This window comes from Cuculus canorus, chromosome 2 (assembly GCF_017976375.1).
Source record: "Cuculus canorus isolate bCucCan1 chromosome 2, bCucCan1.pri, whole genome shotgun sequence".
Classification (NCBI taxonomy): domain Eukaryota; kingdom Metazoa; phylum Chordata; class Aves; order Cuculiformes; family Cuculidae; genus Cuculus; species Cuculus canorus.
This window is the reverse complement of record NC_071402.1, coordinates 31,924,792-31,943,721: the sequence shown is the minus strand read 5'-3', so window position 1 is coordinate 31,943,721 and position 18,930 is coordinate 31,924,792. Positions and strand designations below refer to the sequence as shown.

Genomic DNA, 18,930 nt, shown 5'->3' with positions numbered 1-18,930 from the left:
AGGTTGGACAGTACTTCTTAGTCTTTATTATTTAGCATCTATCTGGAGCTGGAAGTTTTTTCTTACCTTTAAGAATGTCCTTCCATTCACAAAACCATCTTTCTACTGGTCTGTAGAACTGTAGCTAAAATGAGTACCAGCAAAGGAGGAATCTTTTTTTTTTTTTTCTGACAATGAAGCCAGGACAGCTTCCTTGCTAATTCCTACAATCATCTTGCATGGTATCCTACACCTGCAGAAAGTCTTCTTTCTGTCAACATCACTCCTCAAAGAATTATTGATAGAAGGATAAGGACATCAATCATCTGTACCATAACAGCATACAAATTCAGCCTTTTGCTGGTTTTGTAGTATTTTAATGATCTGTAGGAGTAATGGGGATGCTGCATAGCTAAACAATGTTTTCTATTAAAATGACGTTTCCTCAAACTGAAAACAGATGGAGTTTCAGAGCTGCAAACACACACATTGTGATGGCATCTAGAAAGAAATAAGTTTTCTTAAGCAAACAAAAAAAAAGGGAAAACTTGCCTTGCAGGGTGTGCATATGCTATTTTTTTAGCAAGTACAGCTGTTTGAACTCAAATAGGAACAATGAAGAGCTCCTGTAAATTACTGTATCAAGTAGAATACTGTATCTCCACAGATACAAAATAGCTACTTCAGCCTTTCTACTAGAACTGAGAAATCTGTTATATGCAAAAATAGCTACACAGTAATTGCATGTGACTGGCAAGAAAAAAAATGATTACCTCAAAGAATGTCAGTGGCAGCATTTGCTTCAAATTTTTGTTTCTGTTTGTAGCAAAAATAATAATAATTTTGTTAGCAATTACAAGATGTTTATGCATCAACCATATTAACTGAGCTGGCATACACACAACTATAGGCTAAAATACACAAAAGATGACTGATAAAGATAATGGATGATTGAACACGTCAGTTGGTGAAAATAACATCTGAGATTTCTATGGAGGACTTATAGGGAAGCACAAAACTGACAAGAACTAAAGTGGTAGTTCAAATCCAGGTCCAAAATATTTGGGGTCTGAATGTAGGGAAACTAAATGACCTAGGAGAAATCTACTCATTCATAATACACTGTAGTTCTAACATGGAAATACTAGTGCAAGAGAATGTTCAGACTACCAGGAACTGTGCTGAACTCATATGTTTGGAATGAATTATAGAATCACAGAATAGGTGAGGTAGGGACGCCTGGAGGTCATCTGGTTCGACCACCTGCTCAAGCAGGGCCACTCAGCACTGGCTGCCCAGGACCATGTCCAGACGCTTTTTGAATATCCCCAAGGAAGGGGACTTCATAGATTCTCTAGGCAACCTGTGCCAGCACTCAGTCACCCTCACAGTGATAACCTGTTTCCAGATGTTCAGAGGGAACCTCCTGTGTTTCAGTTTGTGTCCATTGCCCCTTGTCCTGTCACTGGGCAACACTAAAAAAAAGCCTGGCTCCATCGCCTTTCTACCCTCCCTTCGGGTATTTATAGGCATTGATAAGATCCTCCTGAGCCTTCTCCTCTCCAGGCTGAACAGTTCTGGCTCTCTCAGCTTTTCTTAACAGGAGACATACTCCAGTCTCTTAACCATCTTCGTGGCCCTTCACCAGACAGACCAGTATGTCCATGTCTGTCTTGTACTGGGGAATCCAGAACCGGACCCAGCAGTTCAGGAGTGGCCTCACCAGTGCTGAGTAGAGCAGAAGGATCACCTCCTGACCTGCTGACAAAGCTTTGTTTAACGCAGTATGGGACACCATTCGCCTTCTTTGCTGCAAGGGCAAATGCACCAAACTTTGGGGTAACTTGATGTTGTAGGACTGGTCAGCGGGGAGGGTACGACTATGTTTAAAGTAAGGTCTAAAGGCGGGTATGCAGAGTGCTGGCTTGTAAGACACAAATGGGGCTTGGTTTACAGTATCTCAGCCACAATTCCATAAGAAAAGTTCTGCCTTTGTCTGCATGTACTGCATACCCTCTAAAGCCCATTTAGTAACGTATTTATTTGAAATGCAAATAGTCCCAGCTCCGAAAGCCTGGCTGAACAGACTCCACCTATTCCAATTGCTTATGTTGATTTTATGTGCGACAGTGGATGGATACAAGAACTTCAAGTACTTCAAGGTGCCCAAGAGTCTTCTTTTACAAGGTCAAATCACGTTTGTATGCAACTTTATCTTAAGATAGTCTATGGGGAAAAGTAGGTACAACTAGTAAAGTCTCTACTGACTCTGCTATCCCAAATTTTGTTTATGGTGTATAAAGTGTATACAAGGGATAATATAGTCATCCAAGCCAGATCAGAGATGCAAATGAGGACCTGGCCTCATTTCATTCTGCTTACAATATAGAAATCAGTGAGGGGCATCATAATCAGAAGGAAGCAATAACCAGGAACAGAAACTGAGGTGGCAGGCAAAATTCCTGTGAGCAAAGCTTTGGAAAGAAAAGCTTGGAATTTGGGCAAAAGGTATAGGAAATAGCACAATCTAAAGGATCCCGAGAAAGTCAATCCAAGAAAAAAGTATACGAGACTGTATTAAAGATATTCAAAGGAGTGACAGAATTCAGTGGGGTTTCTACCTGAACTGTCAGTTGCAAGGATTTGCTAAGCAATATATTTCTTTTCTATTGCTAATTAATTTACGTCCACAAAAGCCAAGAATTTAATACTGGTGGAAAATTAATTACGTGGTCCCTAGAACCAGAGGGGGGCAGACAGAGCTGCAGGAAAAAGAAATCACATTTGCAAGTATACTGCGAATATACTCTAAATTTTTCAGGAGTTGTAACAAATTGGTATCCTAGAACCATGAAAGATTTGTGTTGGCTTAGTGTGAGTTAGATGCAGACAAAAATCATATTAAATAATGGAAATGTGGGCTTAAAGCTCCGTTTGTTTTCCTTGCTTCCTTTCCTTCTCCTTTTCAGTTTTAACTAGGCCTTTCAATGAATCAGTTCTCCAAAAGTACTTGAAGAAAAATCAAAGAAAGGAATTAATAAGGAAGGGGGGAAACAGCAATGCCTGCCAGCAAAACACTCGCTTTCTCTCTCATTACTGCCTACATTTGACCACCCAATAACTCCTTTGCATTTTTATTGACAAGACTTGCATCACCTGATACATTTAAGATCTAAATGGCCTTCCCAATTGGACATAAATATCTACTGAACAGAGCATTTAAATATGATCATGAATTTAAGACTAAGAAGAGGCACATAAGAGATGTGGATGTCCATACATACAAAATAAAAAATATTTATTTGAGGAACTTCTCCTCACCCATTTTATCTTAACCTTATTTTATATATTATCCGTTGAGAAAATAAAATTGAATGCACTTAAAATCAACAAACTCCTCAAGAATAATATGAAAGTGGTATAAGAAAAACAAAAAAAATCCATCATGCTGCAGTCATAGAGAGTGCTGTAATCAGTGCGGAATATTGTTTTCCTAAAATCTCCTTTGGTACCCAGAATTAAATGAAAGCCAAACTCACACATTTAAATTTTTATTTTGCAAGTATTTATCTTTCTTCATGCAAAAGGAAGATGAAGATTCAGGGGATACAATTTCAACTCTTCATTCTGCTTGGGAACTTTTATGTGGTTTCATTTCTGGTTTTCATGTCTTTTTCATGTCTGCTTTTTGCCAGCAGCAAAAAGTTTGAGATCAAAAGTTTTCCTTGCTTGCTGGCCATTATTTTCGTAAGTAATAGATTCTATATCCAAACAGGTTTTTTTCAGACTGAGTATCTCAGAGAAAAGACCAGCTTAATTCAGGCTCTGAGTTCAAAGTGTGTTATACTATTGGATAAAAACAGAAACCTTCACCTAATTTCAGGTTTGAGACCAATGTATGCAAATATTTTAAATCAATATGAAAATTCACAGTTAACCAAAGAAGAGATCGAAACATTAAGCTCTGCACTTCTAAATTCTACAATTTGATAAAATAACACCAAGTATTTCATAAGGCACTGTGAAAATTATTCTGAGCTATCATGTGTTCCCTCTATTTCTGATTTCTGTGATTAGAAACGGAAGCATGCCACAGCCCAGTTGTTGAATTAGTTCAGTATGATGCCATCAGGATGATGGGCTGATTCCTCAAAGTGAAAGCATTGACTAATATTTCTGTGTTTCTTGTTAAAGTCTTGTATATTTGGTGGCTTTTTATAAGGATGTGGAAAAGAAAATGATGCACCAGATGGTAAATCCAAAATAAAAAAAAAAAAGCATTGTTTTATTCATTCTTTACCATATAACTCACAATAATTATTAAAGACACTCATACGTAACTGTTGGTTACTATGAAAAACGTGGTCTAGACAACAATCTAGTCTGTGTCAAAACTTTTCCATAATTATTCACATCAATCTGGAAGTACCACTGGAATTGTATCATATTGTGAAATGAATCTTTTATCCAACTATCTGACTACACAGCAAAGCTAATTTGTACAGAGAAAGCCATCTCAGAATAGTCCAGACAGAGAGCCACCACATTTACCACAATAACTTTCAGTTTGTTGACAATTTTCAGTATGATGATCTATACATAAAAAGCCATTTATTACAATACCCTGTTGAGTTGGTTGTTAGGAGGTTGGAGAGCTGATTTTCACCCCGAGTCATAAAGAGACATAATCACTGGTCCTTCTTAAAACCGGAAAACAACATAGGACATGCAAATATTTGGCATTTGAGAAAAAAAACCAAACACAACCTCACAATTCATTATGAGAAAGAGGGAATTCTCACCATGTCCATGCTCGAAATGCTACTGGTAAGAGGAGATAGATGGAGAAAGGGCAAAGACACAGACCCTCTGGGTTGTGACTTTGGAAAGAAAAATACTAAGAAACAAACACTGGGAGATCAGCTACAATTAGAACAGGCCTAGAGGATTCATTGATTGGGTTCTTTTTGTTTAATTTAAGGAAACACATCCAATTTATTTACACTTGGATTAGATGAAACTAAACATTCATCTAAAGCTAGATGAAACTTAGTGTTTTCCCTCTTTGCCAAACTACTATGTAAAAATGCTTTGTGTTATGAAGGATTTTTACCATCATGTCCATAACTACATATTCCCAAAGAGAAGAACTGCAAATGTGCAAATTTAGTCATAGCTCGCAAGGTGATAAGAGATGATATGCACTGCATAATCTGTCTAGGGTTTTGTCTAAGAATAGAATGCTCACAAGATCACATTCAGGGACAGAAAATGGCAAGAAGATGAGTATTTTAAGTGGTAAATAAACAAGGAAACCAATATATTAGAATATATCATTCTGAAACAAAATCTATGTTAATTCAATAAATTCTGCTGTTACTATGATTTAATATGACCTATTCCTCTGCCTACTGAAGAAAAACTCTATAAAATTACAATATAAATACAGATTAAATTGTAATAGCATTTCAATTTCTCATTTAAGAAAAAAATCTCCTAAAAGGGTGAAACCACCTTACCCCCTACACTGGATGATGGTACATACACGTAATTTTAATTGCCATACAAGGCATTTGGAAAATTCCAGAAGCGTAGGATATTTCATCAGCGGTGTGTTAGTTTGTTTGTACAGTAAACAGATGCAACCAATTTTTAAATGCCTCCCTAGCAAAGTCCATCTTCTAAGCAAGCCCTTACGGAAGAGAAACACATAAACTGCTTTGTGGAACTCTCTCATATAAAATGGCTTTGCAAAATCAGCTTTGTAGCATTGCTTTGTTTTTCAGTAATCTCACAGCTCTGGTTTGTCCTATGCCTTAGAAAACAAGAGCCTGTCCTGTATCAACAAGCTGAAGAGCAGGCGTGTGTTGAAAATGAAACACAAACAGTGCAAGGCATTTACTAAAAGCCAGTCTGTTTGATTTACATATTCTTTACTCTGATTTTCCCACTCATTTTTTAAGAACTAACCTGCTAGCAGAACTCTGAAAATTAACACAACATTTGAAGGCTGTTATATAGGTAGCAAATGCCAATATGTGGGGGAAAAAAAAAATAACAGAAATACTACATGCAGTGAAACTCTAACCATGTCTCTAATCAGGACTTGGAAGCGGGTTATATAGAAAAACTGTGTGTTTTGTTGTGCTGAGTTTGGCTGGTAGACTTAACTGTCTTCATAGTAGTGGGTATTGGGATAAGTTTTGGATTTATGCTGAAAACAGCACTGATAACACAGGGATGTTTTAGTTATTGCTCAGCGGTGCTTACACAGAGCCAAGGCATTTTCTGATTCTCACACTACCCCACCAGCAAGTAGGCTGGAGATGTACAAAAATCTGGGTGAAGACACAGCCAGGACAGCTGACCCCAACTGACCAAAGGGATATTCCATATGATGTCATGCTTAGTCTATAAAGCTGGGGGGAGAAGGAAGGGGACATTTTGAGTTATGGCATTTGTCTTCCCAAGGAACCGTTACACCTGCTTCCCTGAACAACCTGCCTGCTGATGCGAAGCAGTGAATGAATCCCTTATTTTGCTTTGTGTGTGTGGCTTTTGTTTTGCCTATTTAGCTGTCTTTACCTCAGCCCACAAAGTTTCTCATTTTGTGCTTGAAATTCTCTACTCCATCCCACCATGGGGTAGTGAGTGAGGGGCGGTGTGGTGCTTAGTTGCCGGCTGGGGTTAAACGACAACAATTGTAATTTGAAAGTTCATCATAAAAATGCAGAGTCATAAAAGACCAAAATTTAATTCTTAATGCATAAATTTAGAATTACTGAATTTTTGAGCCTCGGATCTTGCAAAGTAAATACATCTCCATCAGATGGAAAAGTGCAGTGGAGGCAGTGAAGTGGTATTACAAAAGTAACCCTGATTTAAAAGAGAAAATGTGAGCAAATATGTGATTCTGTGAATATGTAAGCAAAGAACTTAACAATCCTCCTGTTCCTTTGACCCTGAAACTTCAACTTCTCAGTACTGACTTTATCGATACTGCAAATATACATTAGTTTGTAGAAGAAAGCTATTTTGGTCCATTCTTTAAATATTCACTTATGCAGAGGAGCAAAATCTCAGGATTTCTTGAAAACACAAGGAAGAAGAAAAGGTAACATGCAACAGCTCATATTTCAGCCAGACTGAAAAGCAACAAACAGGAATGCCTGCTTTCCTTATTTTGTCCCTTCTAAATTTGAAGTGGCTGCTACAAAACCATGAAAGGATTTCAGTTCATTTAAATACTAAAAAAATTACTCCTGTGAGACTTGTATAATGGACTTGTTAAGATTTCATATAGCACCTTAGAGGCAGCACAACCCAATTCTACACACAAGGCTGTATCTTAAGTGCTGAGGTTTTTGTGTTTCTGGATTAGAAGAAGAGGCATTTGAATGGGCATGGAATATTTTTTTAAAACAATCAATCAAACAAGAATATTACAAATCAGGAAGGAAATTTAGCATCAGAGGTGGGAGATTAGAAACTTTCAGCCTTTTTGCAAATCAGGCTTTTTGCTCGAGAAAAACCTGCACAATTTGTCATTGCATTCAACAGGCTGAGCTGAAGTGACTCTTGATTTCATCTGCTGTTTCAACCAACACAGCCTACCAATGGAAATGCCAGTTCTATCTTGTCTAAAGACTGGCTACCCATTCTGATTTTGATACAGACACCCTGCCCTGTCCCAGCACAGCTTTTCATGTAGCCAGCACGTTACATAGATAGAATAGGGGGATTTTGGAGCTGGATAAGTCTCCGAACCACCTGAGCACATTAATGTCTGGGGCAGCACAAGGAGCAGAAGGTCAGTGTATATAGCTGAGAAATCACAGTCATTGTGTGGGGATTTCCAGAGCAAGCTCGAATATTTCGATGGAGCGAGAGTGGCCTTGGGAGAAGGACACTGTTATGCTTGATGGAACAAAACCGTGGGATGAGGAGGCAAGAATTCTGTAGACACAACGAAGTGCATAGAGCATTGTTACATTGCTTAGATAAGTGTTTTAAATATGTAACTTCTAGCAGTTAGAATGAGAAAGTTATTGCGTATTGTGAAATTTGCCTTGCCTGCTGACAGGAGTGGGAAAGTACTGATACACTATGTTTAAGTTAATAGTAAATAGGCATATAATCAGCGCATGATCTGTTAGTTGATTAGTTTATAGGTGTATGCTAACAACTGTGATTGGACATAAGTTTTTTAGTTACTACATCATTTGTACCAAGAAAATTATAAAAAGAGACGGGTTGAGAATAAAGTTGTCTCACTCTGCATCCCAAAATGAGTCTATGCAATTACAAGATGCAACATCATTGGAGAAGGACAACTGGTTTTGGTGACAATCATGGTTTACTGACGATGAAGGTGTGGCATTACTCTAGCAGTAGAGTGTCTGATGGAAAAAAAATAGTCTCTCTTTCGTTTTTTGCTATCTAAGTGAAGAATTACAGTCTCAGATTAAGTCACAGTCCCTGGCCTCCTCCTAATACTGGCTACTTGGCTTGCGAAACTATACCTAACAGCATGGCATCCTGGAATTCAAACTATTCTTTTATTTGTGTTTTGGGCGTTATTATATCTTATTTGCTCTGATGCTTCCAGTTTAGACTCAGGCTTATAAATTGAGCAATTCCTGTTTGGGGAGAGCAAAAACTGTTCACTCCAGCACTGCTCCACCAATTTTCATGTGGCCTCTGATCTTGTTCTGTCTAATCTGGGAGTCCCACAGCAAACAAAGCTATAAAAGTCTACTGAAAAAAATGAGGTTGCTAAAAATATTAATAGCAAAAGCACAATACTCCAATCCTGATTATAAATTGAGACTATAACACACAAAAGAACAAAAGACACTCTTGTAGTAATTCGATTGAGGAATTATCTTAGAAGGAGAATAAGAATTCTTGTCTGTATTACTCAATATTAATTTTAAGAAAAAGCTTATTAGGAATATTTAAATTCTCAAGTCCCCCTGTGCACACATATCTGAATTCCCAGAAGCTAGTTATAGTGTGAAGTCTGTTAATTAAAATGCCACTTTGGGAAATACTTCTTTATCCAATGTTCATTATTAACACGAAAGATAGTGAAGAAGTTTTGATTTTCTATAAAGATTTTAGTCATTGTGATAGGGATTCATATGGTGAAGAAGAACATTAAAAATGTTAATGAAATTCTGATGATTTCACAGGACTTAGTCCGTTTATGACACTTTGCCCAAAGCTAAGGATTTGTACAGCTTTGCAAAGATCCAGGGCAATGGAGTCAAACTCTGGATCCCAGAGTCACTTTCTAAAGTAACTAAAGATTTGGAGCACTTCAGTGTAGGGAATTTTCTGTATTTATATAAACACTTAGCTACATTTATTCCACAGCTCCAACTGGCCTGTCTAAACTGTTTATAAGACTTTTAGCCCATTTCCTGCAGCAGCCCTCCTTATCTGGGAGCCCTCCTTACCTAAGCCATAACTTCTATGTATGCCCACAAACCATAGGGAAAATGGGTCTTTGTAATTTATCACAAACTTGTAACTCATCACTCACCCATGTGGGAATACTCCTCTTTTTTACCAACCAAAACTGAAACATCACCTCTTTACTGGCCAGCAGAAAGAGACCTGAGTCATTTGGAAACTGCCTGAGTCTTAGGCAGTGTTTCTATACTGGTAATGTCTGGACTTATCACAGACCACCTCTAACCTCTCTTCTTTGGAATTCCTTCTGGAATTTGGTCATGGGTAGTCATGTTAGTGTTTGTATTATACTTCAATTCTTTAAAACAAGAGCATGCAAGGAAGATGCAACTTTTGCATTTAGGGCCATATTTTCTTGGTCCTTCACAGAGATAGTGGAGACTCTGAACAGAAAGTGTTCAGACTTTATTACTCTTTAGAGGCAAAAATTCCTATCATCATTGCGGCCTCTGCAAAACAACTGATATGGAAAAGAAGCTAAATATATCCTGGTGCCTACAAGCTTAGCATAACATAGCGAATGTAACCTAAGATGCATTAATAGAAATATTCCCAGCGTAGGCAAAGAACTCTAAATGATGCAGGAAGATCACCTCTCAGGGACAGTTTAAGATTCTGATCATGTATGAAATATCAACTAACATGGAATAGGTGCAAATAAAAGGCACCACAATAACTATAGAAATGGAAAGCATAGTTTCTGAGGACAGTTCAGAGGAGCCAGCTGCAGGATCATTCTAGTTATTCTAGGTTTATGTTAAAAATTTAATGGATAATCTGCAAAGTTTAGGACTCTGCAACATGGTGGCTATCTAGTTCTTCCTGGCATGGCCTCTAATTTTGTAAGCATAAGCTCTATAGATCAGAGGTAAATCTGAAATGTATTTTCAGTATGGTTCTAAACTACCTAGAAAAATTGCAGCTAGAATTACCATATATATTCAACCTTTTGGTCACAAAGGATGATTTTAATCACATATTAATCATGGCTTACATGCCGGCTGTTTGGCACGCAGCATCTGGATCTATTTGTCCCATGCTAAGGGGATGCAGAGAAGACAACATGATCATACCTCCCAATTTATTTTAGGTTTTATGTGTTTGTCTTTATTTCTTTGAGTTGCATTCCCAGGTGCACTGTGATTGGGACAGGAACTGTGATTCTATGGACAAGCAAGTCTGTGTCAACCAACTCTCCAAAATAAGAACCAAATTATTTGTATGTGCCTGCAAAGATGGTACTAATTTCTATGAGATTTACGGTAGTTTATATAGGAAAACTTTATTAGTTGCTCATGGCATATTGCCACAAGTAAGAAATAAAAGATCTTAAGAATTAATTATAAAATAATGCCCTGAAGGAAAAAAATCATGAAACACTTTTGTTGCTAAAAATGTGGAGTGCTCTTGAAAAAGGAACAGAAGAATTTCATTATGTATCAAGGGAAGGGGCTCTTTATCAGGAAGTGCAGTGATACGACAAGGGGTAACAGTTTTAAGCTGAAAGAGGGAATTTTTAGATTAGATTTTAGGGTGAAATTTTAGACTCTGTGGGTGGTGAGGCACTGGAACAGGTTGCCCACAGGAGTCATAGATACCCCATCTACGGAGGTGTTCAAGGGCAGGATGGATGAGGCTATGAACAACCTGATGTAGTGGGTGTTCTTGGCCAAGGCAGGGGAGTTGGAACTGGGTGGTAATTTTTAGGTCCCTTCCAACCCAAACCATTCTACAATTCTATTCCAGAGCAGGCCAAGGCTGGGTTTTGCAGGAAGACCATAGAATCATAGAAAACCTAGGTTGGAAAAGACCTTTGAGATCACGTCCAACCGTACCTGTTAACTACTAAATCATATCCCCAAGCACTTCATCTACCCACCTTATAAATACCTCCAAGGATGCTAACTCAATCACCTCCCTGGGCAGCCTGTTCCAGTGCTTGATAACCTTTTCCATTAAGTTTTTCCTACTATCCAATCTGAATCTCCCCTGGTGCAGCTTGAGGCCATTCCCTCTCATCCTATCTCCTATCACTTGGGCCAAGATATCGACGCCTGTCTCTCTACAACCTGCTTTCTGGTGATTGTAGACAGTGATATGGTCTCCCCTTAGTCTCCTCCAGGCTATACAACCCCAGTTCCCTCAGCCGCTCCTCATAAGACTTGTTCTTCAGCCCCTTTGCCAGCTTTGTTGCTATTCTCTGGACATGCTCCAGAACCTCTATGTCTTTCTTGTAGTGAGTGGCCCAAAACCGAACACAGGATTTGAAGTGCAGCCTCACCACTCACTCACCTGCTGAGTACAGGGGCAGAAACACTTCCCTGGTCCTGCTGGCCACGCTGTTTCTGATACAAGCCAAGATGCCATTGGCCTTCTTGGCCACCTGGGCACACTGCTGGCTCATGTTCAGTCGCTGTCAATCAACAGTCCCAAGTCCTTCTCCTCCAGGCAACTTTCCAGTCAGACTTCCCCAAGTCTGTAGCGCTGCACAAGGTTGTTGCAACCCAAGTGCAGGACCCGGCATTTGGCCTTGTTAAACCTCATCTCATTGGTTTCAGCCTATCAGTCCAGTGTGTTCCGATTCCTTTGCAGAGCCTCCCTAACCTCCAGCAGATTGACACTTCCTCCCAGCTCAGTGACATCCACAAACTTCCTAAGGGTTCACTCGATGCTCTCATCCAGGTCACTGTAAAGACATTGAACAGAACTGCATCCAGCACTGAGCCCTGGGGACACCACTTTATGACTGGCCTCCTCCTGGATTTAGCTCCATTCACCACACCAGGTTCAGAGCCAGGTATTTATTTCCTCTCTTTCTACTCCTTCCTTCATCATTCCCTGTAGCTGGAATGACAGAAAAGAACACTACCTGTGCCCCTGATCCCATCACAATGATCACAATACATCCCAAGGCCTTGGAGTCCCTTTTAATTGTCCTCAGATTTTGTTTGGATTTCATTACTACCTACTAGGAAAATCAACAGAGGATAATAACCCGTGGGCCACACTCATGCCCTGCTCCCTTGGGAAGCCCAACTGAGCCGGTGGCACCAACTGGGCACGGTGGGGCAGACGGGGGGGCTCAGGGCAACCCGCAAAGGGGCAGCTGCCAGGATATGGGGGAGATCTGAGGGAGAGTCGGGAGGGAGGGAGCTCTGGGAGCAGTGGGTCCGCAGGGGCAGGCACTGGCACGGAGGGAGAGGGAGAGGGAGAGGGAAGGAGACAAGGAGGGAGAGAAAGGGGAAGAGGTGGAGAGATGAAAGGGGGGGCAAAGTAAGTTAGAGAGAGGGAGTGTGAGAGAGAGAGGGAGAAAGATGAAGAAAGGGAGAGAGATGGAGAAAGGGAGAGAGGATGAAAAGGAGGATGAGGGGGAAAGAAAGAGAGGGACAGAGAGGGACGAAGGAGAGGAAGAAAGGGAGAGATAGGGAGAGGGAAGGAGATAGGGAGGGAGGGAGGGAGGGAGAGCGAGGAAGGGAGGGAGGGAGAGCGAGGAAGGGAGGGAGGAAGAGGGAGCGGGATCTCGCGGAGCGGCAGGCAGCGGCAGGAGGAGCGCCGGGCAGCCGAAGCTCGGCGAGTGGGGCGGTGTCCGCGAGGCGCCGCGCGGCCAATGGGAGCGGCTGTTGTTGGCGATCCGGGCGGTGCCGGCGTTGCCCCAGCAGCGGCGTTCGGGGCTGCAGCCGGCGTCGGGCGCCATGGAGGGGCTGGAAGGTGAGGGGCGGCGGCGCGAGACCTTGAGGGGCGGCCTGCGGGCCCTCCTCGCTCTCTCGGCGCCGCGGCCGTTGGTCGGGGCGGAGCCGCTTTGTCCGTCCGGAGGCTGAGGCGGCGCGGGGACCGCGATCCGGCTGCCCGGGAGGGGTGCGGGTGTGGGCAGGCGGCGTCTGTGCCGGGCACGGAGTCGTGGAACGGTTCGGGTTGGGAGGGACCTTGGGATCATAGTTCCAATCCCCCTGCCATGGGCAGGAACAGATCAGGCTGCCCAAGGCCCCACCCAACCTGGCCTTGAACACCTCCAGGGATGGGGCAGCCACAGCTTCCCTGGGCAACCTGTGCCAGTGTCTCACCACCCACACCGCGAAGAAATTCCTCCTTATGTCCAGCCTAAATCTGCCCCTCTCCAGTTTATACCCATTGCCTCTAGTCCTATCACTACAAGCCTCTGTAAACAATCCCCAGCTTTTCTGTAGCCCCTTCAGGTACTGGAAGGTTGCTATAAGATCACCTCAGAGCCTTCTCTTCTCTGGCTGAACAACCCCAACTCTCTCAGCCTTTCCTCATATGGGAGGTGCTCCAGCCCTCCGATCATCTTTGTAGCCCTCCTCTGGACCTGTTCCAGCAGTTCGATATCCTTCTTATGTTGAGGATTCCAGAACTGGACACAGTGCTCCCAATGAGGTCTCACAAGAGAGGAATAGAGGGGCAGAATCTCCTCCCTCGCCCTGCTGGCCACACTTCTCCTGATGCAGCCCAGGATACAGTTGGCCTTCTGGGCTGCGAGCACACATTGCTGGCTCATGTCGAGCTTTTCGTCAACCAGCATCCCCAAGTCCTTCTCTGCAGGGCTGCTCTCAATCACATCACCTCCCATCATGTACTGAAAACGGGGATTGCCCCGACCCAGTTGTAGGACCTTACACTTGGCCTTGTTGAACCTCATGAGGTTTGTATCTTGTTACTGGAAACAGATGGCTAAGGTAGGTGTTAGGAAACGCTTAGAATGCTAGGAAAGCATTCAGTGCAGTGAAAACGTGAAGTGCAGTTATATATCTGCTGACAGAGTATTGGCAACTCTGTGCTGTGGCAGATGATGTGGTGAAGGTATCATTGGCCTCCAGAGTATCCATCGTAGCGTAATTTATGAAGTTAGTAGCTTGCTGTCTGAGCATTTGGCTAGGCCTGTCATTTCTGCACTGTGAAAACTGCTTTAACCGTATTGCTTAAGAGAAAATACGGGCTTATTCTGACTAACTATCACAAAACAGTCGCTAAGTCTGTTTCACCAGAGGTAACCAAGTGCTTAAATAAGACTGAGCACAAACTAGTCTTTGTTCTTTATCTCTTTTAGCACTTCTGGGGAACAGAAGTAATTCTCACTGAATACAATATTCCATCTTTAGTAGACTTTGCAGTCATCATGTTCTGTTCTCATGCCTAATGACTTCTTCAAGGCAATAAATTTGGACGTGATTTGACATTCGAGTACCTAGAGGAGTTCTTTTATTTGATTTACTCATTATGCTTTTCTGAAAATGGCTTTTAAATTTGGTGCCCAGTGTTTATCAAATAATCTTTTATCAGGCACTACCAACTCTCATGACAACCCTGTGATGGTTGTATCTTACCTGCTTAGATGGGGAAAATCTTGTTTTAATTTTGAGTCATCTATGTATTGGACTGCAGTTAGGACTGCATATCATCATCAGCTCCATCATCCATCAATTTATTTGGCTGTGAGCCAACTTTGCAAGACCAGCAATACAAAGTGTGCTGTATAAGCTCTACCACCTTCATAACAGAGAGTGAGAAGAAAGTGAATATACAGATAGAAGCAGAAGCCTGAAAAATGTCATTATTGCGATAGCATTTGTCCAACTGTTCTGACTTTGCTGATTTATAAATCATAGGTGAAATCTCGTGTTTACTTTGTAAACCTTTTCTTGAAAGTACATTCAAAAGCTAGAGCTTATTAAAGCATTTTTCCATGATGTGAAATGTGCCTTCTGAACACTTGAGATCAGTTTGAGAATAGCACAAGTAATAAGCCATTTCTAAAACTTCAGATGTCCTTGCATTGTGAACACTCAGATCCCACGCTGTTATTCAGTATCGTTGACTCCTGAAGTTTATTAAAATGAATAATTTAGTATTTTGCATTTTTGTGGGTCGCTTTGTGCTATGGTTTTCTCTCTGTATATGTAATAATTCCTTTTTTGCTTCAAGTGGTTTTGCTTTTGTTTACAGTTTTTCAGTTTAAACTGTCTCTCGGTGGACATTAGGTTAGGCTCAGATGAAGTTTCTGTAGAAAGGTTTTCTCAAGACAAGAAAAGTGTAGGCAAAACCAATGACATTAATAAATTATTTAATGTGTATTATGCTTTTTTCCCAGTCATTGTTCCACTTACAATGCAGAAGAACATTGCTTGTTGCCATTTTAGATTAAATTCATGTTTAGAGGCACAGTTGCACAGTCATATCCATCTGACATGGAATTATGGGCTGCTTCTGAAATCTGGCTCAGCCTGCTCCCTCTGTGTTGGTGCCTAACAAAATCAATTTGCAGACCTGATTTGTACAGCAGGTCCTGGCAGCTGCGTGTGCGATGGGACCTGATCATGATAGAGGTCAGGACTTTCTTTAGTAGCAGTCTGATGGTGTGTTTTATGACTGTGGAAGACCTCCTCGAGCTCAGGAAGCTTGGCCTGCACTTCACGCCCTTAGAAGTTAGTGCTTTGTTTTTCCGAAGCTCAGTGTTATAGATAGAAGTTCTGTATTATTTCTGTTTATTTAAGCATGCTATTAGTAAGGAATAACTCTACCCAGTGTATAATGATTCCTTCCATAACATGGAGATTTGAATATGTATTAGTTGACTTCTGGAACTGCATTAGCACCATTTCAACAGCTAAATAATATTTCCAGTGTTGCAGTAGCATTTGCGTATTGTATGTAGATGTTCAATGAAATGGCAAAGTAGATTTCTGTGACTTAAATGTCAGGACTGGAGACAAAGTTCAGCGGTTCTAGAACTGGAGTTGCTAATGACACGCTTCGAAAAGAAGAACCAAGCTGGGAAAGTCTAAGGAAAGGTATTCACAGAAGCAGTCTGTTGCTTTATTATTTTATTTGCATATCAAGTATTGTTATGTTATTAGACTGATACTCTGAGTAAAATTTATAACTTTCAACTTTGTAAAAGGAATCAGCACACACACACCATAACAAGTAAAAAACTTCATGTATACTTTGGAAGTTTAAAGTATCTAGCTCAGCATTTATTACTTTGCACGCTGTTTAGCTGTTATTCAATTTCTATTTAATTTAATGATGAAAATACTTAGAGCAATAGACTGTGCCTTAAAATGTAGTGATCTCTAAGGTGAGTTTAAAAATAATTTGCTGAGTAGTCAACCATGTGCTGAATCACAGGACCGTTTTTGATGGGTTAACATATGATTGTTGCTTTCCTTACTGGATGGCAAGAAAAAAGCTGTCACATGTTTGTTGCTCTCTGTTTCGCTTGAAGGAGGTGGAGGAGGGGGATACAAGCACTAAATTCCTGACATCATTTAAGCCGAAGCAGTCCAGTGGTGGTGCTTGATCGGCTTGTCTCCAGTCTGTTGTTTTTTTCTGGGAGGATGCCGGCAACAGCTGCTTGAGCCGACTAAATGCCACTTTCCACACTTGTTCTCAGTCCATTGCAGCGAGTCTGGACTACTGCTGCTTAAGGAGTAAAGGGCAAATGGGCAGCTGTGTATGAAGGCAGAAGTCCAGCTCTCTGTGGTAGGTGATGGGCAGCCCCAGTGTTGTTCAGCCTGTGCTCTAGCAGCCGGGAAGACTGGTTGTGGTTGGAAAGGGATGAGTGGCTACTTGCTCAGGAAATAGCCTACAGTCTCACAGAATCACTAGGTTGGAAAAGACCTCCTGGATCATCGAGTCCAACCATTCCTATCAACCACTAAACCATGACAACCAAGACAGGAGTATTCTCATCCTCCTGTCTTTTAAATACCTCCAGGGTTGGTGACTCCACCACCTCCCTGGGCAGCCTGTTCCAGCGCCCAGTGACCTTTTCTGTGCAGTATTTTTTTCTGATGTCCAGCCTGAACCTCCCCTGGCGGAGCTTGAGGCCATTCCCCCTTGTCTTGTCCCCTGTCACTTGGGAGAAGAGGCCAGCTCCTTCCTCTTTACAACCTCCTTTCAGGTAATTATAGAGGGCAGTGAGGTCTCCCCTCAGCCTCCTCTTCTCAAGGCTAAACAAACACAGTTCCCTCAGCCGCTCCTCGTAAGACCCAAGCTCTCAAACCCAGAGCTTTCCTTTGCAGATGCCAAGTAGGGACTACTATAGGAATCAATATCTTATAAATGAAGTTTATTATAAAAATTATTTTTAACACATGATTTTGTTGTTAGCCAAGTTATATTCTGATAATCAGGCAAACTTAGATTGTGATTTCTCTGTCCAATTACATTTGGGTGGTAGAGTATGTAAATACAGGAATTGCTTGGGGGTCACAGGTGCAAAGCAGTCTTGGTTTAAGGCTGGCTTGAGAAGGCTATCTTTGCTTGACTGCCTGCTTTCAGTCATCACAATGCTTGTAGCTTAATACAGGAGAATAGTCAGATTATGATGCCTAAACAGAATTGCGTAGCATGTACATAGATTTTAGGTCACATGCTTTCTATTGGTTTTAGTTGATCTTAAAACTTGCTAATAGAAGACCAGATAATATATGGACAAGTCAAATCAATAAAATAGTGCTGCTTAGTTGCCTTTGGGTTTTTTTGTGGTTTGATGCACATAACAGGGGAAGCTGTCATAGATTTTTCTGGATGATCATTAAGAGTGAGTGCCTGTCTGAATTGCTTGTGCATCAACACTCAGTATGGGAACAAATGGGGGAATTGGAGGTCTGCTGTAGTTGCAGGGTTCTGGTCTTGTTGCGATCATGTGTAGGTGGTATATTAGTTCATGGAACTGCAGTGCTGTGGTGAATGAATACAGGCTCTTCAGGCAAAACCAGCTGGACAGCAAGGGTGGAAATTTCCCTTTATGTGGCAGAGCAGTGGGAATGCATGGAGCTTTGTTGTGGAGCCACTGGAGAACTTATTGATCACAGTTAGCAGGCAGAACAGTATGGGAACTGCTGTGTCTCCTACAAACCACCTGCTTGGGAAGAAGATGAGGCCTCCTTCAGTTAATTATAAGGAGCCTCATATTCAGAGGCCCTGGTCTGTACGAGGGACTTCAACCACCCCAATACTTGCTGGAGGGACAAATTGGCAAGATACAAGCACTCTAGGAAGCTTCTGGTATGCATTGATGACAGATTCCTGACCCAGATGATTGAGGAGCTCAAAAGGGGAGGCACTTCTGCTGGGCTTCATGCCTACAAACATGAGATGTGAAGGTGAGAGGCAACTTTACCTGCAGTGACCACGAGGGGATTGAATTCAGGATTCTGAGAGGAGGGGACTGGGCAAAGAGCAGGATCTCAACCCTGGACTTGAGGGGTGCTGACTTTGGTTTGTTTAGGGATCTCCTTGGAAGAATCTCATGAGATGTGATCCTAGAGAGGAATCAGGAGAGCTGATTATTTTTATGGATGTGTAGTGTGACTTTGGCATATTTTCATACTAAAAGTTACGGTTCATATGAGGAAGGAAGGCAAGATGGACAGTTACAGGAAAGCAGAGTACACTACGATGTGCGTTATGCATGCGCTGCTATTAAAACCGTTCCTGACTGCATGCAATTCA

The 18,930-nt window shown here is 41.5% G+C and overlaps 1 protein-coding gene across 4 annotated transcripts in view; it reads left to right on the top strand.

The window, feature by feature from the left end:
• The window catches only part of ZC2HC1A (zinc finger C2HC-type containing 1A), a 57,585-nt gene that overhangs the window by 9,807 nt on the left and 28,848 nt on the right, over positions 1-18,930 (top strand). Inside the window, exon 1 of one of the 4 annotated variants that reach the window (XM_054057824.1) lies at positions 12,996-13,164. The exons of the other annotated variants lie outside the window; for them this stretch is intronic. Within the exon in view, the coding sequence (XP_053913799.1) occupies positions 13,149-13,164 (16 nt within the window). The 5' untranslated portion in view covers positions 12,996-13,148. Of the gene's footprint in view, positions 1-12,995; positions 13,165-18,930 lie in introns of those variants that run through there. 4 annotated transcript variants of the gene reach the window in all.